We start from the raw sequence: 27124 nt of genomic DNA, 5'->3' as shown, positions 1-27124 counted from the left end.
TGTTCTGTACATAATCTTTCTATAGAAACCGGTAGACATTTTGGGATACAGAGAGAAGAACGAACTTGCCCATACTGCGAATGTTATATTGAAGATGAATTCCATTTTTTGTTGATATGTCCTTTATATAATGTTTTAAGGAATGTTTATATTGCAAAATGCTATCGAGAAAACCCTACTAATGATAAATTTTATGATTTAATGTCTAGAACAAATGCTTTGAATATACGTAATTTAGCAATGTTTATTTATTATGCATTCGAAGAAAGAAAATATTTTATGGACATTCGAGTTTGATATCATAACATGTCATTATCACTATCAATCATGAGTGTTTGATATATGTATGCTATTGTGTTTGTGTATGGGCCGGAGGCCTTTTGAACAATAAACTTGACTTGACTTGACATGACCCAGACTGCCACTTATGTCCCTCTAATGTCACAGACAATTCTTGCACCTAAGTGCCTAGTATGTCCTGACCGAAACTGCTTCTTACATCCCTCTTATGTATCTGACCCAGACTCCCACTTATGTCCATCTTTTGTCCCTGATCCAGACTGCAACTTGTGTCCCTATTATATGCCTGATCCAGATTACCACGTACATATGTCCCTCTTATGTCCCTGACCGAACCTGCCACTTATGTCCCTCTTATATCCCTGGCCGATACTGCCACTTATGTCCCTCTTATATCCCTGGCCGATACTGCCACTTATGCCCCTCTTATATCCCTTGCCGATACTACCACTTTTGTCCCTCTTTAATGTCCCTGACCGAAACTGCCACTTAAGTTCTTCTTACATGTACGTCCCTAACCGAAACTGCCACTAAGGGTCCTCTTATGTCTCTGACCGATACTGCGACTTTTGTCCCTCTTATGTCCCTGACCGATACTGTCACTTATGTCCCTCTTATGTCAATGACCGATACCGCCACATACGTCTTTCTTATGTCCCTGACCGATACTGCAACTTATGGTCCTCGTATGTCCCTGACCGATACTGCCATTTATGTCCCTCTTATGTCCCTGGCCGATACTGACATTTGTGTCCCTTTTATGTCCCTGACTAATACTGCAACTTATATGCATATTATGTCCCTGACCGATATTGCCACTGATGTCCTTCCCATGTCCCTGACCGGTCCTACTAAACACTGCAAAGCCTAGCAAAGTCAAGCAAAGCCTAGCAAAGCCAAGCAAAGTCAAGCAAAGTCATGTTTTTTTAACAAAGTAAGTTTAGTAGGACTTATAATCGTCGTTTAATCCCGAAAAGATGACTTTGTCGAATTAATGTCTAATTATTGTGAACGAGAATAACGCATATTTGCATGATATCTGCATGATACAATATCTGAGTCAAGCAAAGTCGAGTAAATTGAAGCAATTTCAGTTTTATTTCCCTGACCGATACTGCCAGTGATGTCTCTCTCATGTCCCTGGCCGATACTGCGACTTATGGTCCGCTTATGTCCCGGACCGATACTGCCACTTATGGCCCTTTTATGTCCCTTGTCGAAACTGTCACTTATGTTCCTCTTATGTCCCTGTCCGATATTGTCACTAATATATCCCTCCCATGTCCCTTACCGATACTGCCACTGATGTCCCTCTCATGTCCCTGACCGATACTGCCACCTATGTCTCTCTTATGTCCCTGACCGGTACTGCCTCTTATGTACGTCTCATGTCCCGGACCGATTCTGTATGGACGTTTTGACTAGGAATCAAGATGTCGGCCACAAAGGCTGTTCAAGGTCTTAAACACGCAAAACCTCTGTTATCCGTTGACAGAACCGAAGCTAAGCGCCGAGTAATAAACCTATATAAGTCTTGGTACCGTCAGGTCCCAAGTATCTGTAAGTGACGTTTTGTAAAAGGCAAATTATTGCATAAAATGCATTATTTTTCTTTTGTTTACATCGTTCGTACTCAAAAGTCAAATGCTGTCGTATTTTTAAATAGCATTCCTGTCATAATAATGGATCTATGATGATAATGTTATAAACTAGATCAGATATCTTATTTTTCATCAACTTAAACACCATCTCAGCAAAAGCAAAGGCTGTATACATGGTTTTATCCTAACTTGAAAGAATGGTGAAATAATCATCTTGTCAGAAACAAAAAAGCGCATTTTATTTTTGTCCCCATTAAGTGAAAGTAAGATTACTCAAAAAGGTTGGGGATCATCATCTATGAAAAAACAAGAACCACCCCTTTCATATACTTAAAACAAGCAGCAGGTGACAAGGTAGTCCAAAATATTGTACCTTGACAGATTTTTTTACGATTTTTGATATGGCAAATCCTTCATGTTCAAATTGTTTTTACCAAAAGTGGGTAGTTGTTCCGATTGGGATTCCGGGTTAAAGCATATTGCGTCTATAAAAGATCATAAAAACAAGAAATATTACTAGATAATGTTATTTTATATTAGTTCCGTACACAAAAAGTAAATATCCCAACATATAAAATTTTATGAGTTTGATGGGGTTTTCTTCATTTCTTTCTGTCAAAACATATCGCATGGCTGCAGTTCACAGTTTTACAACAATCGGAGCACTTCGGTCATGGCGGGGTAGTTAAGATTATATTTATGAGGTCTATCACGAAGCTTGTCGGAGGTGGCCGAGTTATTACGCTTGGGTCGAGTTGTTCCGCTCAGCATAATTGTTGTCTGTGTCAGTCAAGTTTCATTTTATTGGCAATGTAGATCATGTGTTAAATGCTTGTTTTGTGCCAAATAGCTTTGTACTACTACTTACATGGTAAAATATGAATATAAACCTTTATTATCCATTTCAAACATAAAATACTTCACTAGATACAATTTCAATATTTTTCAAACTCACCCAGTTTTTGCACAAGCCTGTTTAGACATTAGGGATTGGAAGATCCCCGAACACGTCTATTATTTTAGACTAGTGACAAGGCTGAAATGAAACCCCATACATGAAAAAAAACTTCAACATGGTCATTTCTGTACAGGGAAGGTTATGTACAGACACTTAAATTCAACCCAAGCACAAGTCAAAATGCACCTGCCATGTACAGATAGTAATAATGTAGGAAATTGTATGAACTTAAGAGGATAGACTGTTGAGTGTGGGTGTCAAACCTGGGTATGACCATGGGAACAAAACCTTAAGTCAAGCATGGAACAACTGATACAGAAGCTCCTGGCATTTAACTCCTTGCTCAAAACTTAAACATGACACTAATGGTGATATGAGATTGGCTAAGAAAACATTCTACTATTGTCAGGGTGCTGCCTATTTGTTTGGATATGATTTATCTTCAGAAAATGAAGAATCAAGCATAGCAACTGTCCACGTGGCCCTGGGGGTTGTGGGTTCAATCCCTGGCCGCGTCATACGGAAAGACATTAAAAGTTGGTACAAGTAGCTCCCTTGCCTGGCGCTCGGCATTTAAAGGGTAGTGCTTGGAAAAGTGGTGAACTCAGTACTGGTTTAACCCACATAACACATAAAAGAACCAAGGGGTCTCTTCGAAAAAAAGCTATTGTATCGCACCCCGACTTCCTTGTATCCTACCACTATCTCTTTTGCGTGCTGTCCCTTCAGCAAAAACAAAGGACTGGAAATAAGTGCTTGCACTTTCACGGGTTATCCTTGGCTGAAAGGTCTAAAGAAATACACACAAGACATTCATATTTATAATGTACATATTTCAGGCAATGATTATCACATTGAGAAACAACCAAAGGAATTGAGGACTGCTCTACGGCATCAGTTTGAAAAGAATCGCCATGTAAATGACATCAGAGTTATAGACATGCTTATTATTAAAGTAAGTGTAGCTGATTAGCATCATTTTAGTTAAATCATATGATTGCAAAGATGTTCTTATATAATAAATATGTATAAAAATGATAATATAATAAGCAAATTAATTAATTGTAGTATTTTAGCATGCAATTTTTATTACTAAGTTAAAATTGATTCCCAGTGATGTGTTGCATAAATTATTAAGATTACTAAGAGTAAAATCCTTTTGGCCTTTAACTGCCAAATTAAAATCACTTCGCAACATACTTGCAGCGTAGATGAACGTAAAAAATTCTGACATTGTAACCTGTCCATTTACATGCTAGTTTGTTTTCGAGGAAAAATAGCTGAGATACTTCGTTTCATGAAGATATGCACTTTTTGTTGTTGATGTTGGAGCAAAGTATTCACTTAGACATTTAGAGCTGCACTCTCACAGATTTACTGTTTTGACAACTTTTTGGTGTTAATATTTGAAAAACAGTGATATGAGACTGCGGAGACAAAACATCAGATAAAGAGTTTTTCATATTCACAGTTGAAAATTATGGCTAAAAGTGTTACTAACACTTTAAGAAAAATGCATAAAACATCAATTTTTGTACATACATATGAAAACCTGTGATCTGATTTTTGTCAACAGGCTTATATTATCAGTTTTAGGCTTACGGTTCCCATGCATTTTCACAAAAATTGTCTCGTTCTAAGACAAAAAATAAACAAAAGTTGTCAAAATGTTCAATCTGTGAGAGAGCAGCTTTAAAGACCCATGTTCACAAACATCTTGAGTCTGAGTTTGAGACTCAAATCTGCATTTTTTCCTTTTATAACTGTAAAATTGTGATGAGAATAGCAAAAATTGGAAAAAAATACTGTATTTCAGGGCCAACTTGATCTACAGGAGACGAAGGAGATTTGGCGAGGGTCGGGGCAGGTGTTGGACTACTTACGCGAATCTATCGACCCAAAGCCCTCAGACTTCATGGGGAAGTTTTATGATGGACAACAACCATAGACTGGCACTTTCTCCTTAGATTATATAAATAAATTATTTTATAGTGCATAGTGCTTGTTTTGTTGGCAACTGTTTGTCTTTTCATTGGATTTGAAGTGGAAAAAATATAAACAGCAATTTTAAATGGGTAATTACTGACCATTTATAATACGGAAGTGTTCTTAGGAATTAGTGTTAAGCTTCAACTTTGAAGATTCATTCGCAATCTTACAGTGAACTTGAAAGTTACAAAGTTTTACATCAGTTAAAATCAGAAATGACAGATTATGTATGGTATTACCCCCTTTTTGAACAAGTAGATAAACTCAGAAATACAATGTACATGAATAATGCTCTCTATTAATTTGTTGTCATTGTTGAAAGGTAAAATAAATTGCAAAAATATTAATTCTGTATTGAAATAATATTACCATTCATAATTTGTAATTCATTGGGCGAGGAGGTACCCGCAAAACCTTGTTTTTTAATGTCACTTGAAACCTTCTGGCAGCTCAACAATGTATTAGTTGTACTTTACCATCACTTGTTACACAATACTGTGTGGCTTTATTGCTTTTCATTTGACCAATTTTGGGCTGAAATTCAGCCCCATTTCCAATGCTAAAACATTAACTTTTTCCACAAAGATGTAAATTGAATTCCCAATTTTACGTTGTTTTTTTTCTACCCAAAAATGTTTTTGTATGAAAGAGTTTCTGTTTTCTTAAAGAAACAAAACTCATTACATTTCATTATCTTTTCAGTCTTTTTTAAAACTTCCTTTCTCATTTACCGGCAAAATTAGAATTCCCAATTTTAATTAGAATGACGGATTATTATTTTTTAATCAGAAAGGCCCTAGCCTTGTTACAAAATTACTCATATAATATTAAACACTGAACAAAAGAGGCAAAATAGATGATAGCAGTGAAGGGGATAAGTTTAACTACAGCAGTGTAATAGTTGGTAACAGGAAGTATGAGTTCCAAGTTAAAATAATAGAATTGATATAGGTGGTTTGTCACAACATAATAAGACTTAAACAATTTGTAAATCCACAACCTGTTACTGTGTAACTAAAGTGGTCTTCTGTAGCAAAATTTGCAAAATTGTTTGCACTGCAAAGGATAGGCGTCACCTGTCTTCAACATGGAGGTCATTTTAGAGGTCAAAGGCCCGCTCCGTAACTCCTCGGGAATGGAACTATTTTAAAATTACTGTGTAAGAAGAGCACTAACTGTTGCAAAATATGCCCATTCTTTTTTAGGACATTAATATTGTGATTTTAGGACATTAATATTGTGATGACTGGTTGTACGTTGGCCAGATTAAGGGAGTTACTCAGACGTTGTAAATACAGCTTTTGCCAATTTAAGGATCATCACTCTGGAGTGACTATGGTATCATCACTCTGGAGTGACTATGGTATTATCACTCTGGAGTGACTATGGTATTATCACTCTGGAGTGACTATGGTATTATCACTCTGGAGTGACTATGGTATTATCACTCTGGAGTGACTATGGTATTATCACTCTGGAGTGACTATGGTATTATCACTCTGGAGTGACTATGGTATTATCACTCTGGAGTGACTATGGTATTATCACTCTGGAGTGACTATGGTATTATCACTCTGGAGTGACTATGGTATTATCACTCTGGAGTGACTATGGTATTATCACTCTGGAGTGACTATGGTATTATCACTCTGGAGTGACTATGGTATTATCTGACCAAGATATGATACCCATACACATTCTGACCATTTTTGTGATGAATTAACAAAGGCCTTTATATTTATTGATCAGACAAGACTGGTTTAATGTAATTTCTTCATTTAGTGGATGTTTTATTTTTGTTTTAAATGTCCATGTATGTGCATTCCTTACTTTTTCCTTATCAATCTATAACTCTCTAGTGACTTCAGCCATATGGATGGATATTGAATGTTCAAGCCTCCTTACTTTAAAGTTAAGGTAACTTTTTATTGGTCAAAAGTCATTGGTTTCTGACCCATAACTCCTGAACTGATCGAGGGATGAAAAAAATGCACAAATATTCACTGCATTATTTAAAGCAGACATGCTAAGTGCATATTCCATCTACTTACCTTCAAGGTCAAGGTCAATCTTATTGGTCAGTAGGGATACCTTAGCCTTTTTTGTGACTGATCCATAACTCTTAAGCTGACTGAAGGATATCAAACTAATTTCTAAACAAATCAAACTAAAAATTTCAAAACCTCATGTCAACATAGAGATAGCATGTTCCAGTCTCAAACCTTCAAGGTCAATGTCACACTTAGAGTTCAAAATTAAAAAAGCCATTTCCAGTACGTTCAAAAGATGATTTCTAAATAAGCTGCATATATATTTATCACATCAAACCGAAACAGCCTGATGAGTATGTGCGTCATGCCTTCGTGCAACCTTTCAAACAAAATCCTAAATATGCAATCTTATCCAGTTTACATGCCCCTTCCAAATTTCTCCGCATATGGAATGATTCAAAATCACTGGACACAAATTCCTGTCCATGTTGAACTGGTCTGTTGATGTTTGTGTCTGCCACCAAGTCTTTTTCAAACATGTATATAACTTAGTGTTAGATTAGGTTTTTCCTTCCTACAGATTTCATGGCTACATGTAGGCTTGTTGAGAATGAAATAAAAAATAAGATGGCTGGTGGTATCGAAGCCTTTGTGTTGGATGTTGTGCCATTGTTGAATACAAAAGCGTTAACATGGTGATGGCCATTATAGTTTCATAGTCAAGTTCAAAGAAATGTTTATGCTACATGTCAAATTCTTCTTAATTAATTGGAAAAGCCTATGGCAGACCCAGAACATTGGCATCTGTGTGCAGTGTTTTATAGTTGGCTTTTTGACTTCAGTCGTGGCTTTCATTAAGAATCAAATTCTTGTATGAAATAATTTGCATCTAAAACATGCCAACTTTACTTCATATTTAATTTAATGTAGATTTAATTCCAAACTTATTAAAAATGTTGCCTTTAATGCAACATTGACACCAGGTTTTGATATCTTCAACTTTCAACCTTACACCTTTGAAAATTTTATCCAGGGTTGGAAAATTCTTAGGATGCAACCATGCACTCAAGTTTGGATTTTTTAGCCAATTTTCAGGGAGTAATGATTACATTTTTCCAAACTTTCTTTAAGGCCAATATAATATTAATTGCTAGATTTTCATCCATTCTTTTTTTAAATGGGGGGCGGAATATGACATTTTATTTGTCTTAATTAGATGACTGATGCATTGCTGAATATGTGTTCATGCTCTTTTTTATTCCATAAGGGACCATATACATGTGTTTCTAGTCAAACCATGAACATAATCATAACAATTCTTCTTTTTTACATGTTGGGAATGATATATATACATTGACACTCTATGTATGAATAAACGCCATTCCTGGCCAGTACAAACTGATAATGCAAATTGAGATCCTAGTTCAACATTTTTATTCCAGTCAATAAAATTTAAGAGAGGTGGAGGAAGAGAAGGTGAGCATGGATGAAAATCTACCAATAAATTTATTGTGGCCTAACAGAAGCCTGCTAGTGATATTTGTTATGGAATTGAGATGATGGTTATCATGAAGTCAGCGACATTATTCCTTTTTAAAATGCCATATTATAATACAGTGGTGCATCACTCAAGACTCCCCATCTTTCACAACAATAGATCCTGAGCAAGAGTCTTAAGCATTTCTTTGAGCATGTTTCATAACAACAGTGCATTCCCAGGATGCACGGAATGCACATCTTAAGAAATATTTAAAAATTGGTCCTCAGGAAAATGAACTCGGGATGCAGAGCAAAGTGATTTGCTGTTACTTTATAATTATAAATGTATTAATATTGAGATTAAGTTTGGTTAAGATATATGGTAGATGAGAAATGGTCAAGTTCAAGAGATGACTAAGTCTGGTCTGGTCAATTTTTATATAAATCAAGAGTTGTAACTCGGGCCCCAATTTCTCGAAAGCTTAACAGGCTTAAGTCCCTTATTTCAAACAGCCAAAATACATACTGAAAATTAATTTTGATAAATGAAAAATGGTTTATTCTGATAATCATACAGATTATTCCTAAATAATTTCTAAAAATTCTTGGAAGAAGTAAATATAACACATTTTATAGAACAACAAAAATAGTGAGATTAGTTTAATCCTGTTATAAGGGACTTAAGAAGTTTCGAGAAATTGGGGCCGGGTGTTCATGGGATGTTACTCAGGAGTTCAAGGGCTGTAACTAGGGAGTTGGTGAATCTATCATGCATATTACTGAGTTGTCCGAGATATTAAATCCAATTTGCATTGCACAAGAGTTCCTTAAAAACATTATTAGCTGAAGCAATCAAGATTGTCCTTTATTATGGCCATCACACAGTGCTATTAAGTTTGGTAGAATTTGAATGAAAAATGGTCAACTTGTTACAAATGAGAAAAACTTGTGTGGACCCAGCACTCGTCGCCCTACTGCCATGGGTGATCACGTTTCTGGCAATGAGTTTCATTCATAATATAACACATAAGACTTGACCTAATTAAACTGGCTGTTAACCAAGAGAGTAAAAAATACTAATTCCTACGCTATGTTATACAAAATACTAGCAATGTAAAACAAACTGTTTAAACTTGAAAAATCCTTTATTCAAATAGTTTGGCATCTATTATAATTATAACAATGTACACCAATGATATGGCTTCTTTTTATTCTAAAATATTGTTAACTCGGTGGGAATAATATATTACAAGCAAGTTTGATTTACTGTCATTTAAAAGGATACTGGAATGGGAAAACAATGATGGAATGTAAGAGTTTGTTAGCTGCAATGTGTATATATTTGATGTATTATACGCCAAGGCATAAATTTAAAATCTAGGTTCAATTGAAACATGATTTGATATGTTAAAAGTGATATATATCTGATTTCAATTATAATGCAAAATATTACACAATTTTTATAGCACTTATTTTCTAAAGTGATAAACATAATATTAAAGAACTTACTTTTTGATGTCTGATTTCAATTATTTTGCAAAACAATACACAATATATAGCACTTGTATTAAGTTTTGAGAGTGATAAACATAATAATTATATAAGAACTTGCTTGCTTCTTCAATGATAAAAAATACAATTTCAACATTACACATATAATATTTATATGGCTCGGTAACACACGTGAGATTTATTTAAATGTTCACACTAGAAAAGAAAGGAGTTAATGTCAAGTAATTCAAATATGAAATAAACTTTTTTTCTCAAAAATGATTTGATTAATTCCTCAATCATGTACATGGTTAAAAAATCCACAGGTTTTTGAAATAAGATGATAAACCTAGAAAATATTATAAAGAAAATTTAAATCACATTGTAAACTTGTGTGATTATAAAAGTTTAAGAAAACAGTACTAAATAATATAAAACATAAAATCTATTCAATTTTAACATGAGATTCTAACAAACTTCACAAAGCTGTTTATATTAAAGATCATGACCTATAGATATGAGGGTGAATTATTATTAGTATTTTTTTTATTAATGGCACTTAAAATATGTGCGGTGAGAGTTAATAGGAATAAGAAAAGGCACTGTTTACATGGCAAATTATACATTGTGTAAATTGAAACAACTAGAAAACAATGAATACAAAATAATTTTCGCTAAAATTGCTTGTTCTTAAAATATTTTATTTTTTTAAATTTCTCAAAGACATAATTATAATTTATAAAAAACACAAGAATTTAATTCACTCTTAATTATAAGAAACATTTTTTGACTTAAATTTATATTTTAATTTGTTTTATTTTAATGCAAGTTCTTTTATAGACAAAAAAGAATCCTAGACTAAAAATGGGAAAAATACAATATCGTTGGTCTTTATAAATTGTAAATTCTCACAAAAAAGCAAATTACTCTTCACTGATTTATGATTTAAAAACTTGATTTTTGACATCTTTTTTTCATTTTGTGTTGTTTTTTTCATGATTATATGGACACAAAAAGGTCAAGGTGAGTTGTAGTTGTTGAATCACAACTGCGTCAAGATGGTAACATATATGCTGGGCTCCTTTGTTTTTAGTTCCCATCTAGGCTTTGAATAGGTGTCCATTAGGATCGTACTTGCCTGAAATATAAATGTTATCACTATGAAATAGGGATAGATTCGGATTAAGATGGCAGTATCATCTAAATAGAGAAGGAACAATCATTTTTTATATTAATATAATTCATTATATGCAATTTAAAAATATATATAAAAAAACATAAAAAAAATTATATAAAAATTCACCATCTCTGATCGTAACTGCCAGTTTGTTAGTAAAATGGACAAATGGTTCTATCAAAATATTGTCATGCTAGAGAAAAATAAGTTTTCTGATGATCATGTCAAACTCATTGAAGCAGAATGAAGCATCCAAATTTGATTACAGGAATGATGTTAAATCATTGTAATTGGGAAAATGTAATAGAACTTCTCGGAAATGATATTTTACTCTATTGTTGCCAATGACAAAAAAATCTTTTTGAATAAAAAGTGCCATACTAAAAATGCCCTTACCGACTTTCTTAAGTTCAGCATATTTGTTTGCTTTATTTAAACATATATTCCATTGAGACATTATTTGGAAAATTCTATATCAGTGAACTGAAATCTTGAAACCGAATGTGATAAATAATAAGAACTAACAAGATTTCTCTCATTTGATTAAATCCCGCTCAATGCATCTAGTTTTACAATTGAATAATCAGAAAAACTAAAAATGGAAAAATTTGCTATTTCTAGGGCTTCCAATTTAAAATGAAATTCAAATTTGAGAAGAACAGATCTTTAACTGCAAATAATTGGAGATTTACAAATATAATGCTAGAAGGCCCCGCGGGGAGATACTGATTTTTTAACTACGGGTAGTTTTACAAAAATAATTATATCTAAGTATTTATAAACATTATGACCATGACTTTGTATCTCATATCTCATTAGTCACATAACTTTATAAAAATGAATGAAAACATCACTGAGAAATCAGACATGAGAAAAACAAGAATAACTAATAATGTGGTTTTTGAAGCGTGCTCTTGGAAACTGGTGTCACCCATTAATAGGAGCAATGTGATTTCCAAGTTATGCTTTTGAACAACCTTCAAAGAACAAGAGGAGATAACTCTGCAACTATGAGACCAAGAGTTAAGATCCCTACACTGGGCACAAGTTGGACATTGTCAGCTATCTATTTCCAAGTTTCAATTAATTCATTCAAGTTGTTTACAAGTTCTGTGTTGGACAAAAATTGATTGAAGAAGAATAATAATAAGAAGAATTATAAGAACACTGACAAAAAATAGTGTGTCAACCTTAATTTTAACAGAGAGACTTAATTCAGTTGTATAATAAACTTGCACAACAGTCTAACAAAGAAAAGCGGATAGAACCAGACTTTGTGATTTATATGGATAATTCTTAAGTAACGTACCACAGTGAGCAGAGCCGTGTTGTTTTGTGCCATGTATCTCATTTCCGTTGAGGTCGACACACCAGCAGTAGCCTGTCTTCTCGTGGCACTGTTCACGCTCGAAGAAACCCTCCTTGTCACAGCGAACATCCCATACAGCTACACGTAAATAATAGTACGTTGTTGAACTATTGCAACATTAAGTTAAAATATCATAAAATACCAGTAAACACAAAATGTAGCTCTCCAATTGTTAAAAGAGTTTCATAATCCAATGCAATTAATTTGACTGTCATTATAAGCATTTTTGAATGCAAGCAGACAACATTAAAAAGTCGACAACTTTTTAATACTGTGATAAAAACAAAGGCATGTTACACAGGCATCAGAACTTGTAAATAAATAATTAAGAATAACATTGAAAAGTTCCTCAGTAAATTCAAAGATGAAATGGACAACAAACCTGGATCAGTAAGCCTTTTCTTCTCTGCACAGGGGGGAACTAGAAAAAATACCAGATATAATTCTCCCTGCATCCTTTATTGTGTACACAAGAGCTACACAGAATGAAATCCTTGGTGCTTGCATGTGTGTCAACTAATGATTATTAAACCCAGTGTTACGGGCCTTGCTTAGTACAGGTGTTTTTTTTCTCTGACAACATGTGTACCAAGATTCATTCAAATATCTTGAATGTTTCATTAGTAACATAATGACCAAGGAAAGCTTTTTGTATTACAACGCATTTTGACAAAAGTAACAGCTACACCCAGGCTATTATGACAATACCTCAACTGTTTCTTTTTAGATAACAAGGCCATGTTTCTTACCCAAGAAACAGTTATATAAAACCTGATTCCATTATGTTAAGATAATCATAGCTTTTGTAACATTATTTGGTTATGCTAATATGATGCTCAATAATGTATAGTTAATAAAAAAATAACCATCTTTGTCATTATAACTAGAGTAAATGTTGACTAGAATTTCTCTGATTTATTTTGTAAACAAAAATTTGAAAACTTCCATACTACTATGTTAATGTAGTTTCAGAATGGAGGAAAGTTTTTACTTGTGTTTGCCATGCAGCAGCACCATTCTCCCTGTGACATTAAGCCATCCTTGTCTGTGTCACATGACATAAAGAGAGCCTTGAGGCACGGTTCACGCTTGAGTGACTCCATCCTGGCAAGCTCTGGGTGGGTCAGATGGTGGTCAGATTCCTCATCCAGCTTGTGGAACTCCCACATAGCAGACTTTGAGCACTTACAATGGTGGTCTTAAAAGTAACAAAATTATGGTGAAAAATATGAAGGCCAATAATCCCCATGGGAAAGAGTACGAATATGCTTATTTACAGTGCTATCTACATGTTATTAAATTGCAAAGCATAATTTGAGATATTTGTGATTGCATTGAATTTCAAAATCTTTAGAAAAATATCAGTTTACCAAATAGCAATGAAAATTAAAAGCATTTTTATAAAGGTTTACATATAATAAGCTTTAAGTCTATCTACTGGAAAGCTTTTTTTGTAAATGGTAAATTAGTTCACAATAATGGCGTCTGGAAAGCAATACAGATGAGGTTAAGGTCCTTAAACTTGGTATAAAGGCTTACGGGTTTCAGTTTCAATCTGCATTGCATTGTGTGTGGACCTCTTCACTTTCTTGCTCTTCGTCTCCATTTCCAGGAAATGTTTCTTCACATCTTTTCCTAACATTCCATTAGCCCTCTTCTTGTCTATTGCCCCAAAAACGTCCCCATGAGTACTGATACTGAGATGAGGGTTTTTCTTCTCCAGGTCTTTGTTCTTCATGTGGTGACGCTGGCGAGACTCGGTGTGCAGCATAACAAACCAGCCAACCAGACGCTCACGAAGTTCGTACATCTCTGACGGGCGACATTCTGAAACAATAATTGGTAACATATAATATAATATTAAATTTTGTGACCTTGCAAAAAAACCTTTACAAATGTTTTTTAAAGGTTTTGTTTTCTGCATAAGTTTATATAATAGCTGTACAGGTGCATGTTTTATCAATGCATTGATTCAATCTATTAAGTTAAACTTCCCTAATACAAATACTTATTACGTAAATCTAAATTTATTGATTATGTGGGAGATACTTGTTCTAGTGGTAGGACACTTGACTGTTAACCAAGGGGTCTAAGGTTTAATCCTTCACCCACCTCATAACTTAAAATATGTATTAACATCACCCAGGAAGGACGTTAAAAGGGGTCAATTGTGACAGTGCTATGCACAGGCACACCTTAAAGAACCAAAATAGCTCTAGCCAGGGTCATATTCTGTCTGTGCATTTCTACAACCTTAGACAACTGAAGATCAATACCCACTTTTGGGCCTATGCCCATGGACAGGTTAGGCCCCCCCCCCAAAAAAAAAATTTGGTTTGAGGTACCCAACCCTACCTACAAATAAGTTGCCGACCATATCAAAAAAATAAAATAAATAAGCCTAATGTAACCCCACCTGTTTTTTAAGGGAATGTAACCCTAACCAAACCAATTTTTTTTTGGCCTAGGTGGTGTCTTTAAATAAACCTACATCCTTAATGTTATAGACAGGGTTGTCCATTGTCTTACAGCAAGCAATATTCCAACAATAAAAAAAAATAACTCGATCACAGTTTTCACACTCCATAGATGTATAATATTAGCGTGTTCAGCAGTTTAAAGATAGTTCATGTTACTATGACAACTGTCTGGTAACATACTGAAATTTGTAAAAATGCTAGATGTATTTAACAAGTACTGTGGGAAACTGTCAAATAGAACCTTCAGAAAATATGTAACATGAATATCTTTTGAATGATTCAAAGTAAAGAAAGAATAGTTTAAGATGAGCCTAATCAAGTTGCATATATATAAGCATTGAGCTTAAATCAAGCATAAATGGTATTTACAGCTGGAGTAGTAATCTTGCAAAAACAAATATGATAATTCAAGTTTAACCTTGAATTAAACTGTAAACCTATATTCAGACAAACATTTGAAAATTGTTCAGTTGCTAGCTATCGATCAGACAAGGTTTTTGTGTACAAGGTCACCTACTGACCATAAAATCAGAAGGGATCATCATCATCATCATCATCATCATCATCGTCATCATCATCATCAACAAAAAAGGACCTTGCAAATTGAAAGCAAATCTACACTATCAAAAACTACAAGTTTACCTTCTGAGTTGGTTTTGCCTTCTTCAATATGATTGAGTTCCGGCTTTCTTTCAGACTGAAAACGATAATGAAAATACATTGTATGAAAAATTCAATTCTACACTTTATCATAGAAAGTACTCTGGTTTACCTACGCAGCATTTGAAAAATTCTCATGTTCTTATGACAGAATAAATGCCTCTTTTTATCTAATCTAGGGTACTTGAACAGTTTGGGTAAAATGGTGCATAAGACATTCATTTACTCAGTCAATCAAGGGAAATAACTCCCAGAGTAATAGCACATTAAACAAATTAACCATTGCTCATATTTTCATCATCAACATAAATTTGTAAGTCACTAAAGATACATGGTAATATCCTAATGGTCTTTGAGCGCTGGGTAATATTATAGTTTATTTATGACAATGATGATACCAGCTAAAAAAGAGCTACATTTTTCTATCACAAATACACCCATCAAATTCCATCCAATTTAAAAGACACCAAGTTAGCTTATTAAGTTTATAAGAAAACCCTGAGATGAACTGCCCATACACAATGATCAAATTTGGTGATGACTGGACAAAGGCTTCTAAAGTAAATTATCGGACTGTGACAATTTTAGGTAATTTACATAATTATAACTCTTGGTTGATGTAAGTGATATGGCTGTTTATCAAGTCACAGATATTATTCCTATTCACATTCTGAACAAATTTGGTAATGATTGAAAAAGGCTGCTAACTAGAGTAATTGATCTATGAAAGGGCATATAAAAAGTTCAGACTTCTTCTGACTTTAACAGCTAATTAGGTAATTTTAACAGCCTTACCTTGTTCTTGAGATGTTTATGATGTTTATGATGACTTTCCATCTTAGTATCGTGAACAAGATCGTATACATCTTTCATATGTTCTGCCTCTTTTAGTAACTGGTCGCCCTTGGTTACGGGGGACACAGTCACATGCTTCCTGTCCTGACGAAGGAACTCCTTCTCCTTATGGTACTGGGTAAACAAGCGACGCCTGCAGAAAAGACATCCATTGAATAAATCTGCCAGATTTGTACAGCACATATTTTGTATTGTCACTTGAAAATGATAGCATTTAAATATTGCTATTGAAAGACATTAGAACATACGTAGCACGTCAAAACTGATGATTTTTTGTATGAAATTTCCCTAAAACAACTAATGATATATGTAGTAAGGGCTTTAGCTAAAGTTTTATTGAAGGGTGTTACACCCTGTCCTTTTTGTAAGCACACTTCTGCTCTTATGGAGACCATGCAGCATGGGCAACCTTCTGCCCTCATCTGGACTGGGAGACCATGCATCATGGGCAACCTTCTGCCCTCATCATGGAGACCTTGCAGCATGGGCAACCTTCTGCCCACATCTGGGAGACCATGCAGCATGGGCATCCTTCTGCCCTCATCATGGAGACCTTGCAGCATGGGCAACCTTCTGCCCTCATCTGGGAGACCATGCAGCATGGGCATCCTTCTGCCCTCATCTGGGAGACCATGCAGCATGGGCATCCTTCTGCCCTCATGGAGACCTTGCAGCATGGGTAACCTTCTGCCCTCATCTGGGAGACCATGCAGCATGGGCAACCTTCTGCCCTCATCTGGGAGACCATGCATCATGGGTAACCTTCTGCCCTCATCATGGAGACCTTGCAGCATGGGCAACCCTCTGCCCTCATCCGGGAGACCATGCATCATGAAGACCATGTGCAGCATGGACACTCTTCTTTTGTTATTTTTAAAACTAGGTATGTAGGATTTGTACAATCAAATTCAAGGAATTTATACTTTATAAGTTTATATATAGACCAATAATACCAAAAAGTCATTGACTGAGATTTTAGCTTATAATTTCCATCTTAATTGAATTTACCAAAATCATGGCTCTTATAATTTATCAATGTTTTCATGCAAGTTAATACCATCAATTCAGACATCTCTTAACTCTCCATTTTTCCGCCTACAAAGAAGTATATAGTTACAGGTGCCAGACATAATTATGTACTTTACTCTTAATGCGGTCGAGTGACAATGCATCAGCATTCCAAAGCGTGGTTAAATATCAGACAACCATACATCACTCAGGTGACCGATTTTATTCCAAAAATATAAAACCATCATAATTTTGATCATACTCTGTTTTGACGAGTGCGTATTTGTTTGTACAAATTTACAAAGTAAGAAATTCATTCCTAGTTACATCAGGCCACTTGAACACTCCTTATCAATCTTCTGATTTGTAGCGAAATATGTCGAAAAAAGGATAACTTTGTTAAAAGATATGTTTAACGAGCTCTAAAATTAAACCTTAACATTTGAATGTAAACATTTACTTTTGCTGTAAATTGTAACATTTCAATCTGCCACAACTGTGTTTGTATGCTTAATAAAAACCTATTGCAATGAACTATACCACCATAGTGAAACTGATATTGCCTCCGCCTCCAGATGGAGAGGACCGAGCTCACAGACGATCGATGCGGCCAAAAGAACTTCTTTCTTTTAATTTATTTTCATAAATAAACTTCATAAATCAAGGTCTCAGAAAATGAATATCATAAAATTTGTGATTTTCTATTTCTGTGACTACCGGGGTATATTTATGAAGTTAATTTCATGTTAGGCCTGAATAATCACATTGATATGTTAAATTCAAATTGTTCAGATATCTTGATTACATTGAATTACAGCTTAGTTGGGCCTTTAAATGAACATCTGCGTAATTAAACGAAAGACGATCATCATAATGTGATCAGTGTTTTTGTTTTCAACTGAAACCGGCTCTATCCGCAATTTGAAACAGTATTCTTTTTTTACAAAAAAAACCCCCTACATCTTGAGTACAGATTTATTTGAATGCAATATAAGGCTCTTTAAATAATTCTCCAAACAAAGGAATGTCAAAAGGGATTTGCCCTCTGTGACCATCACTGGTCATGGTCCTGGGTTAATTCACATTTTTAGGCATTTTGTTCCTATTTTTTTACAATTCTAAGAACATTCACAATTCTAAGAACTATGTGTTCTCGCAAAGGTGAAAAAAACATAGCGTGACGTCATTGTTCTCGCCCTTCAGAGCATCGTTACGTCTGTAACAAAATTCCTATACTTTATTTATCTAGTGACCTAGTGACTATAACAATACTTTCAGCATATCATATTGCATTGAGGTCAGCTGCCATACCTGTACTTAATATTTCAGAGTAGTTACGTATATAAAAGAAATGGAAAAAATCACATTACAGCTATGTATTAATTTTGTTACCATAAATGTTAAATATATTTTGTTTTATTAAGCCTGTATATTTTTTGTATAGGTTATAGTTCATGTATTGGAATTAAAATGAATTTACTTATATTTTTTTTATATTAATACTTGTCAGAGCCATTATAACTGGCTTGCAGTTTATTGATTAAACTCTTGATAAGTAGATCATATGTTTGAAGTCAAAGGCCTATTAAATTAAATGACTCAGTCAAATAGGCTCATAAACAAAATAGAGTGAACACACAATTTGGCTCTGTGTTCATCTGTGGATTTTCACTTCAAATTTCACAAAAAAGTTATTTTAGTACATTTGTTTATAAACATATACATTACCATTCTCATAAACTTAATCTTGATTTCAAAATACATGTACATGTAATCACTAAAACAGTGCAAATTCTGAATCACCCCAGGCATAATCTTAATCACAATACAAATGACAGTCGAACGTCATAATTCATTCACTTTCACTACATTCCGTGGTTTTTTAACCAAGTATGACAGGTTTACTTTTAAAGGATCGCCATGTCAAAGCGTGTACGATAATGTATCAATGAATATTTACATGCTCATGACAGAAACTGATATTACATAACTATTTATTAGCCCATTGTTTAAAAAGACTTAAGAACAATAAAAAATAAGTTAATTTATTAAGTTTTTTGAACCCTTTTATCAGCAGGCAACAATACAATCACTATTTTATAATTAATCCATAATATAATTTGTAGCATTATGATAACATAATCTTTAGCAAATAGAATGAGGGCCAGGGCTGTTTCAGTAAAAAGTGGGAAGATTTTACTTGTTAACACTTCAAATTGGAAATTAGAAACTAACAAACATCTGCACACAAAAAGAATCCATGATTATAAAACAAAAATAAATAAGTTAAAGTAAGGGATTTTTCGGAAAAAACTGTCTAAAAAATTGGGATTTTTTTTCGATTCAAAATTTTAAATAGAAGATATATAATTTTGGCCTTTTTTGCAAGCAGGTAAAAAGACCCTGAGGTGTCCTTGGGTGATTTAATGAGAGGAAAAAAAAACATTGTACAAACCCCTTCTTAAACTGTTTTCTGCTGATACACTTTTCGTCCCCATTTTGAGGATTGACCAGACAGAATTCTTTGTGGCCGCATTTCTTCGTTTTGCAATCTGAAAAGAAAATATTTCTCAGAAGCCAGGAACATATAATATCACAGCAGTTACAACAAATGTACGCATGTATGCATTTACATTGGCTGGAAGAGGGAGAAAATTTCAATCATCATAGCAAATCCCATGAAAGGTCTCCATCAACTGTTCCTATATATCAAGTTTGCCGGTCACATTTGTCAACCCTTACTTAAGTTATTCAGTACCTAACTGTTTTTCTATATTTAGTAACAGTGACCATGACCTTGACCGTAGGGGCTCCAAAAACAATCCCATGAAAGGTCTCCATCTACTCTTCCTTTAAAATTATGTTGCAACCGCAAACAATTAGTATATAAATATACTATGTTTGCGGTTGCAACATAATTTTTGTCAACTATGTAAATAAAGTAAGTATTCAGTGCCAATTATTTTTCTTTTTTTTAGTAACAGTGACCTTGACCGTGACCCTAGTAGGGGCCCCTAAACACAATCCCAATCTTTTGTTAAACCTGGTAAATGAAAATGCTCATGCACTTTCTTGCATCATAAAAAAATGATGGATGTAATATGGCAGATTTAATGTAACACTTAAATTTACATAAAATATGTATTGTAATTAGTTTGATGTTGATACACTGAGAGACACTAAGGAATTTTATTTTATGTTGAAAAAATGATGAATATTAGAGACATTAAAACAAGCCCTGAACAGATTTAATTGAAGCGACAAACGTAAAAAATATGTACAAATTCAAAACATTATAATACATTATGAAAAAGTAAATGAATTTGGGAATTTTCAGCAATTTACCCAAGTGCATGACAGCATTTAATGAAAGTTAAAAGGTTTCAGTTTTAACTTTTAATTGAATGCATTTCGAAATGAAACAAACCCTAGTTTCAAGTTTTAAGGGAATGTATTTCGAAACCAAGCATAAATGTATTCTAAACCTATTTGATACATAAAAATACAGTTAAAACTATCTGAACAAAACTGAATAGCTGTAAGGTATAATAAGATATATATGCATGTTATCAAGATACCATTTTGATATGCATTCAGGACATATTATCTTACAATATTAAGAATTTCTGATGACAGCATTTGTGAAAAATCCCCATGCTTTTTGGCTGAGGGAGGCTAATATAATGGCAAAATTATCCTCAAAATCGCCTACTTTTTTCTCTCACCATTTTGAGAATGGAGCATTTTTTTCTGATTAAAAAAAAATACTTCATTTTGATTGAAATTGGGAATAGAATGCTGAAAAAAATCGACAGAAAGATTAAGATTGTAGAAAAGGCTTACCTTTCCATTTATGAATATGAATATGAATGAGAGTCCAAAACAAAATGTTTTAGTACATAAATTCAAAATAAAATGTTTGTTTTTTTCACACTTCAGAAGAAAGAGTTTCAGCCAAAAATTGGTCAGAAAAACCCCACTGGGATATAAAAAAAGTCAAAAAAGCCCTGTGATATACCCAGTAGATAAAAGCCCCTTATGAAATCACAACAATGTAATTTTTCAGAATTTACCTTTATTCTTCTTAGGAAGGTCCTTCCAGGCGTCATTATGAAGCGATTTCAAACCTCCCTGCAAAAATAAAGCAACAAGGTGTCTGTTATAAATGAGAATTTAAACACAAGGAATGTTTGTACGCAATATATTCTATGAGTGTCTGTGACTTTCACTAAGTAGATTGCATTAATGGTTTAAAAGGGAATGCAGAGGGTGAGTGGTCTTGTAGTATAGGTGTCCACCTCTAGCCCAAGAGATTGTGGGTTTGGTACCCAACAGGGTCAGAGTGGTCTAGTTGTATAGGTGTCAGCCTCTCACCGAAGAAATTGTGGGTTTGATCACCACCAGGTTGACGGTGGTTTAGTGTTATAGGTGTCCACCACTCACCCAAGAGGTTATGGGTTGGATCTCCACCAGCGTGCAAGTGGTATAGTGGTATAGGTGTCTATCTCTCACCCAAGAGGTTGTCGGTTGGATCCCCACAGAGGAGAGAGTGGTTGAGTGGTATAAGTATCCACCTATCACCCAAGATGTTGTGGGTTGGATCCCCACCAAGTCGAGAGTGGTATAGGTGTCCACCTATCACCCAAGATGTTGTGGGTTGGATCCCGACTAGCGTGAGAGTGGTATAGGTGTCCACCTATCACCCAAGATGTTGTGGGTTGGATCCCGACTAGCGTGAGAGTGGTATAGGTGTCCACCTATCACCCAAGTGATTGTGGGTTCAATACCCACCAGGGTAAGAGTGGTATAGTGGTATACACGTAAGTGTCTGCCTCTCTCCTAAGAGATTGTGGGTTTGATCCTACCCTGGGGCACTTTCTCAAAACCTCTCAACAAGAGCATTATAGTGAGAACTGAAGTGCACAAGAAACGGACTCGAGAGTGAATGATACCATTTAAGAACTTTATGCTCATGTTCTTTAATTTATTTAAGCACTTCTGTGTATGACGAAATCAAGAGACGGTGACAAATCATTTAAAAGAGTGTTAAAACTTAGATACTGACAGCTAAATGCTGATTATATACATATTACATGTATTTTAATAGTCATTCTAAAATGCCGTCCAGGCTTCATCTTTTAATGATGTTTAGGCTAAGCATCATTAAAAAAAGAACCCTGGATGGCATTTTGGAATGACTAATATACATGTATGCTCAACTATTGTCTTTATAACTAAATAAACAGGTAAGATTAAATGAAATACAAGATGAAAATGAATAATCATTGGAACTAGCATAATTATGTCATTTGTTTTCCCAACTTAAATAAATGATATGTCATAATTACCATAATTAAAATATAAATTATCAGATTAAACAATATATTCTATAAATGTAATACAATTAATTTATTTTCAAATAATTTGTTTTCTAAAATAAATTAAATAACTGTTTACCTCGCGTAACATGAGGTGAGATCCCCTCAGTCGTTTGTGGTATCTGCCATTTCTTGAGTGACCTGGACGATCATGTGTGTTGGAATGAATTTTCTTAACTGATTTGTTTTTTAAATCCTGGATATCCTTCCCCTTTTTTCCAGTAACAACAACCAAACAGACTAGAAGAAGACCTGCCAACAGTAACGACTTCATTTTCAACACTTGTTAGTTAAAAATGAACTGTTTATTCGTTAAGCAACACTTTTATACAAGATGACTAAACTTTGACAACTTCTTTCTATTTCAGACACCTGAGTAGTTTTGGACCGGTTTACTGCAAAATAGGGTGGTCAACATTCAGGTAGATTTACTCGCTTTATTTGAAAAGAGCATTTCGTCATTATACTGTAAAAAGCATAAGTTTGAAGTATTAAAATTATGTCAATCATAATGTGAAACATTTAAACATCAGATTATTATAATGAAAAAAGGAGTTAAACTTGGACTAGCCCATTCACCTGAATGAAGTCGCTCGGAGGACACAACCAACAATTACATTATAAAGTATATTTTAACCGAAAATATTTATCATTGTAAAATCCGCATATATGTAGTTTTTTTTGTTAACATTTTTTTCTGTAATTTTCAGGACTGGAAGAAAGAACTATGCAAATACTATACAGATATTGCATACCCAAAGTAGCAATTACGTTGGGGTTATTAGCGGGTGAAATAGAAGAAATAACGAATACCTGTGCGAAAGAAGAACTGATGGATTCATTAAGCTTATATCTGTCAGAAACAAACAGGCTATAAATATTTAATTTTATAAAAAATAACAAAAAATAATTCCTTTTTAAAAAACACACAACTTTCCAAAATTCGATGAGTCCAAAAAAAAAAAAAAAAAAGTAACAAGAGTTCAAGTACATAGAATAAAGCACTAAGATGATATCGGCAAAAATATTCGATATAGTACATCGAGACCATAGGCGACGACGACGCCATAATTCGACAAACAACAACAACAACAATAATTTTACTTAATTTAAGGTTATTAAAGGCGTATAAGTAACTACTTTAAACCAAGAATATTTTTTTCTGTGAATGAACAAACCTATTTGCCCAGGGTAGATATTATTTTTAAATTGCATACTGAATACTGAGATATGTGTCCGGACTTGCATTATTTCGGATAAATACTAGAAACGTACGTTGATTTATATATATTTGAACCGTTCATTTAAGGCACTTTTTATCCTAAAATTAAAACGGGGACAAAATAATCTTGAACTTGCAAAAGAATTAATACCATATATTCATTTGTTTGATTCATTTTAAAACGGGATCAAGACAAATCGGCCCCTTACCAAATCGGCCTACTACCAAATCGGCCCCTAAGACGTTTCGGCCCTGCCATTTCGTCCCCTTAATTAAAATGATTGAGACGTTTCGGCCCCTTAGTGATTTTTAACAGAGACATTTCGGCCCCTTAATTTTATTTTATTTTTTATCTTGAGTATAAAGTAAAACATTGTAGGTCGTCTTATAAATGTAAATGAGATCTGTAAATAAGTTGTAAATAACATATTTAAATTTACAAATAGACAAATATGCATGAAAAACAATGATATGACTGATATAAAAAATATAATTAAAAACTAAATAACGATTTTTAATGATTTTTAATATAAAATTATAGAAAATCTAAGGAAGTTTATTTGTTATAATTGTTAATTATTAATTGATCATTAAAGACATCAAAGAAAAATTGTCTTTGAACCATGCGTTCTTTGCAAGGCAAACTGTAAGTGTTGTGGGTGTGAAAAAGACATTCAAAAACGTGTGAATGAATAATTGTCTTTAATTTGTTAATGTTATTTACAGTTGATTAAAGAAGATTTGAGTAATATAAACAACGTAAGTATATATATTAAATTGTTTCTAAAAGTGGGTACCATTTGTTTTAAACGTGTTGCTGTGTTACTGTTAAATTTTCGTGCATTGGATATTATAAACGCGTTGTTGTGCTACTTTTATTTTATTGTGTAATGAAATGGATTTTTATTGAAAATTATAATGTCTGATTCTGTTTTGTGTATTGAGTGTGATAAGGTTGTGAGGCCACTGCAACATGCCATCACCTGCGATGTATGTGACCGTTGGCAGCATCGAGTCTGCGATACAGGTAGGTGCAAGTAATATGTTTTAAAGACACAAAAAATGTATAGAAATGTATAACACTTTCCCATAACTCATGTAATTTAGATTAAAATGCACGTACCGCCAATGGTATATCAAAGCTGTTGTCATTGACACTGGTCTGACTTGTGATTCCCTAGTATAAAAGTTTTGCTATGTGTCTTTGTTATGTTAATTGTATCATAAACGGTAGTGTTTAAACATAATTCTGTATATCCATAGGACAGACGCGATGTACATACTCTTGTTCCTTTTGTGTTGTATGTACCACGCAGCATGAACCTTGCGGTATATAACACTGATATCATTACCTTTTCATATTATACCTGAATAATGTTTGTTTTCTGGATATGAATTGCAAACAAGTGACAACTTGATAGTTCTACATATATTATACAACAAATATGCATTTTAAAAAGAGTAAAACAATATATCCGTAATAAGAGTGAAATAATATTCTGTTCGACAACTTGATAGTTCTACATATATTCTACAACAAATATGCATTTTAAAAAGAGTAAAACAATATATCTGTAATATTAGAGTGAAATAATATTCTGTTTGAGGTGCGAAGAGATAATCGGTATTATTCGGTAAGTGTGAGAATTAGCGGTTGGGAAAGTCGGAACAAACCTTGTAGACGCTTGTAAACACAAAGTGTCACAATTCCAACGCCTGATACCTCTGTGGAATGTGACAATTCGCCATAATACCGTCTGTCTAAAAACACCTATTAAGCCAGTATGGTTTTGCATACGTATTCAGTATAAGATTAATAATAGTTTTTTTCATCCTTACCTAATTTGAATATAAATTACTGAATTTCATAAAAAATAAAATGTAACTTTCTTTCCATGTGCCTGTTTATTTATTATTAAATTGTAGTTATAAGAAGATGTATTGTATACTAGTTCTTATAAAATATCTGTTCTCTTCTGTTCATAAATCATTATCCATCAATATCCATCTTAAAAGGCTTTATACCATGGAACGTTTTTGACGTACATTTCAATAATACAATTTAATAATGATGTTTGATAACTGCAGGTGTTGCAGAAACTGATAGAAATAATGGAAGAGGCGCCGAAAGTCGAAGGTTTTGTGATGGATTTTGAAGCAGGTAAGGATATAGCAAAATGAAAAAAATAACAATTCATCATGGTAAAATTGAATATCACATTATATATATATATATATCATACAATGTTTCCTTTCAGGTCTATGGCAGGCCCTCCGCTCCGTTTTCCCGGGTACCCAGCTGAAGGGATGCGCATTTCATTGGTGCCAGGCTGTTCTGCGCCACGTCCAGCACCTGGGGCTAAAGGCAACTTATGAGCGGAGAGAGGGAGCCCACCAGCTCATCAGGAAGCTGTTAGCCCTTCCATTTCTTCCGGGACAACACATAGAGCGCGCCTTCATTAAGCTTAAAGACCGGGCAGAGGGGAGTTCGGACCAGATGAAGGAACTCTTCACGTACGTTGAAGATCAGTGGATGGAGAGCTCCCTCTGGAGCACCACTGAGTGGTCTGTGTACCGACAGACGATACGAACCAACAATGACACCGAAGGTAAATACAAAACTGTTGTAAATATTTATTTATTATATTCCCCGTATCATTTCCGGTAATAGCATTCACTAAAAATAGAAAATCATGTATGTTTTAATTTTAATTGTGTTATGACTGTAATTTCAGGATGGCATCGCCGGTTGAACTTTTCTGCCGGTCGGTCAACCCTGCAGTTTTACGTTTTGCTGAGTTTGCTGCTGAGGGAATCCAAAATGGTGAATGTAACACATCAACTGGTGTCGGAGGCAGCCCTTGGCCGTCAGCGTCGAGAGCGCTACAGAGACATCGACGCCAGGATCATGGATGAGTGGGACTCATACGATTCCCATGAGGTCACCTGCGAAGAGTTCCTCAAAAATGTTGGTGCCATCTACGGCGGCCGATAGGTGTCAAGACTGATGTTAGACAATGTTAGACAATGGACATGTCATATTATTAGCAACATAGTTGTGTATAATATTTAAAGAATATTTTTAAAAAAAGGTTTAAACATTCCTTCTTCAATTCTATTTCGTTTTATAAAAATATCTCGTGAATAAATCTTTACATGTTTTCAA

General features: G+C 34.1%; 4 protein-coding genes across 4 annotated transcripts in view; 3 read left to right on the top strand and 1 right to left on the bottom strand.

Annotated features, from left to right (window-relative positions):
- The first annotated feature begins 1720 nt into the window (after window positions 1-1720).
- Window positions 1721-5195, top strand: LOC128219991 (NADH dehydrogenase [ubiquinone] 1 alpha subcomplex subunit 6-like). The gene is made up of 3 exons (XM_052928216.1): window positions 1721-1860; window positions 3699-3814; window positions 4676-5195. Exons 1-3 carry the CDS (start codon window positions 1734-1736, stop codon window positions 4805-4807), a joined length of 375 nt encoding a protein of 124 aa, XP_052784176.1. The 5' UTR covers window positions 1721-1733; the 3' UTR covers window positions 4808-5195.
- Window positions 5196-9444: 4249 nt separating this feature from the next.
- On the bottom strand, window positions 9445-23123 carry LOC128222528 (uncharacterized). The gene is made up of 10 exons (XM_052931578.1): window positions 22816-23123; window positions 21432-21489; window positions 19814-19910; window positions 16291-16483; window positions 15478-15532; window positions 13895-14182; window positions 13347-13553; window positions 12738-12776; window positions 12296-12433; window positions 9445-10947 (listed from the first exon to the last, which is right to left on the bottom strand). The coding sequence occupies exons 1-10, from the start codon at window positions 23008-23010 to the stop codon at window positions 10910-10912; spliced, it is 1308 nt and encodes a 435-aa protein (XP_052787538.1). The 5' UTR covers window positions 23011-23123; the 3' UTR covers window positions 9445-10909.
- LOC128222538 (uncharacterized) lies at window positions 23105-26978 on the top strand. The gene is made up of 7 exons (XM_052931589.1): window positions 23105-23158; window positions 23447-24007; window positions 24685-24717; window positions 24904-24985; window positions 26047-26119; window positions 26217-26567; window positions 26694-26978. Exons 4-7 carry the CDS (start codon window positions 24932-24934, stop codon window positions 26951-26953), a joined length of 738 nt encoding a protein of 245 aa, XP_052787549.1. The 5' UTR covers window positions 23105-23158; window positions 23447-24007; window positions 24685-24717; window positions 24904-24931; the 3' UTR covers window positions 26954-26978.
- LOC128222519 (diacylglycerol lipase-beta-like) overlaps window positions 23832-27124 on the top strand; it is a 31779-nt gene continuing 28486 nt past the window's right edge. Inside the window, exon 1 of the mRNA XM_052931566.1 lies at window positions 23832-23862. The gene's annotated coding sequence lies outside the window, so the exon portion shown is untranslated. The remainder of the gene's footprint in view (window positions 23863-27124) is intronic.

The sequence above is a fragment of the Mya arenaria genome, chromosome 2, assembly GCF_026914265.1.
Source record: "Mya arenaria isolate MELC-2E11 chromosome 2, ASM2691426v1".
Taxonomy (NCBI): domain Eukaryota; kingdom Metazoa; phylum Mollusca; class Bivalvia; order Myida; family Myidae; genus Mya; species Mya arenaria.
This window is presented reverse-complemented; position numbering and strand designations above follow the sequence as displayed.

Excerpts from the sequence above, each read along its gene's own strand:
- LOC128222528 (XM_052931578.1), bottom strand. The coding sequence starts at position 23,010 with ATGAAGTCGTTACTGTTGGCAGGTCTTCTTCTAGTCTGTTTGGTTGTT. Across the intron at positions 15,533-16,290 it reads ATAAACATCTCAAGAACAAG|TCTGAAAGAAAGCCGGAACT; the intron begins GTAAGGCTGTTA and ends TATCGTTTTCAG. Across the intron at positions 12,777-13,346 it reads CTGCTGCATGGCAAACACAA|TTCCCCCCTGTGCAGAGAAG; the intron begins GTAAAAACTTTC and ends TATTTTTTCTAG.
- LOC128222538 (XM_052931589.1), top strand. The coding sequence starts at position 24,932 with ATGCCATCACCTGCGATGTATGTGACCGTTGGCAGCATCGAGTCTGCG. Across the intron at positions 24,986-26,046 it reads GCATCGAGTCTGCGATACAG|GTGTTGCAGAAACTGATAGA; the intron begins GTAGGTGCAAGT and ends TGATAACTGCAG. Across the intron at positions 26,568-26,693 it reads AACCAACAATGACACCGAAG|GATGGCATCGCCGGTTGAAC; the intron begins GTAAATACAAAA and ends CTGTAATTTCAG.
- LOC128219991 (XM_052928216.1), top strand. The coding sequence starts at position 1,734 with ATGTCGGCCACAAAGGCTGTTCAAGGTCTTAAACACGCAAAACCTCTG. Across the intron at positions 1,861-3,698 it reads CCGTCAGGTCCCAAGTATCT|GCAATGATTATCACATTGAG; the intron begins GTAAGTGACGTT and ends TACATATTTCAG. Across the intron at positions 3,815-4,675 it reads TAGACATGCTTATTATTAAA|GGCCAACTTGATCTACAGGA; the intron begins GTAAGTGTAGCT and ends ACTGTATTTCAG.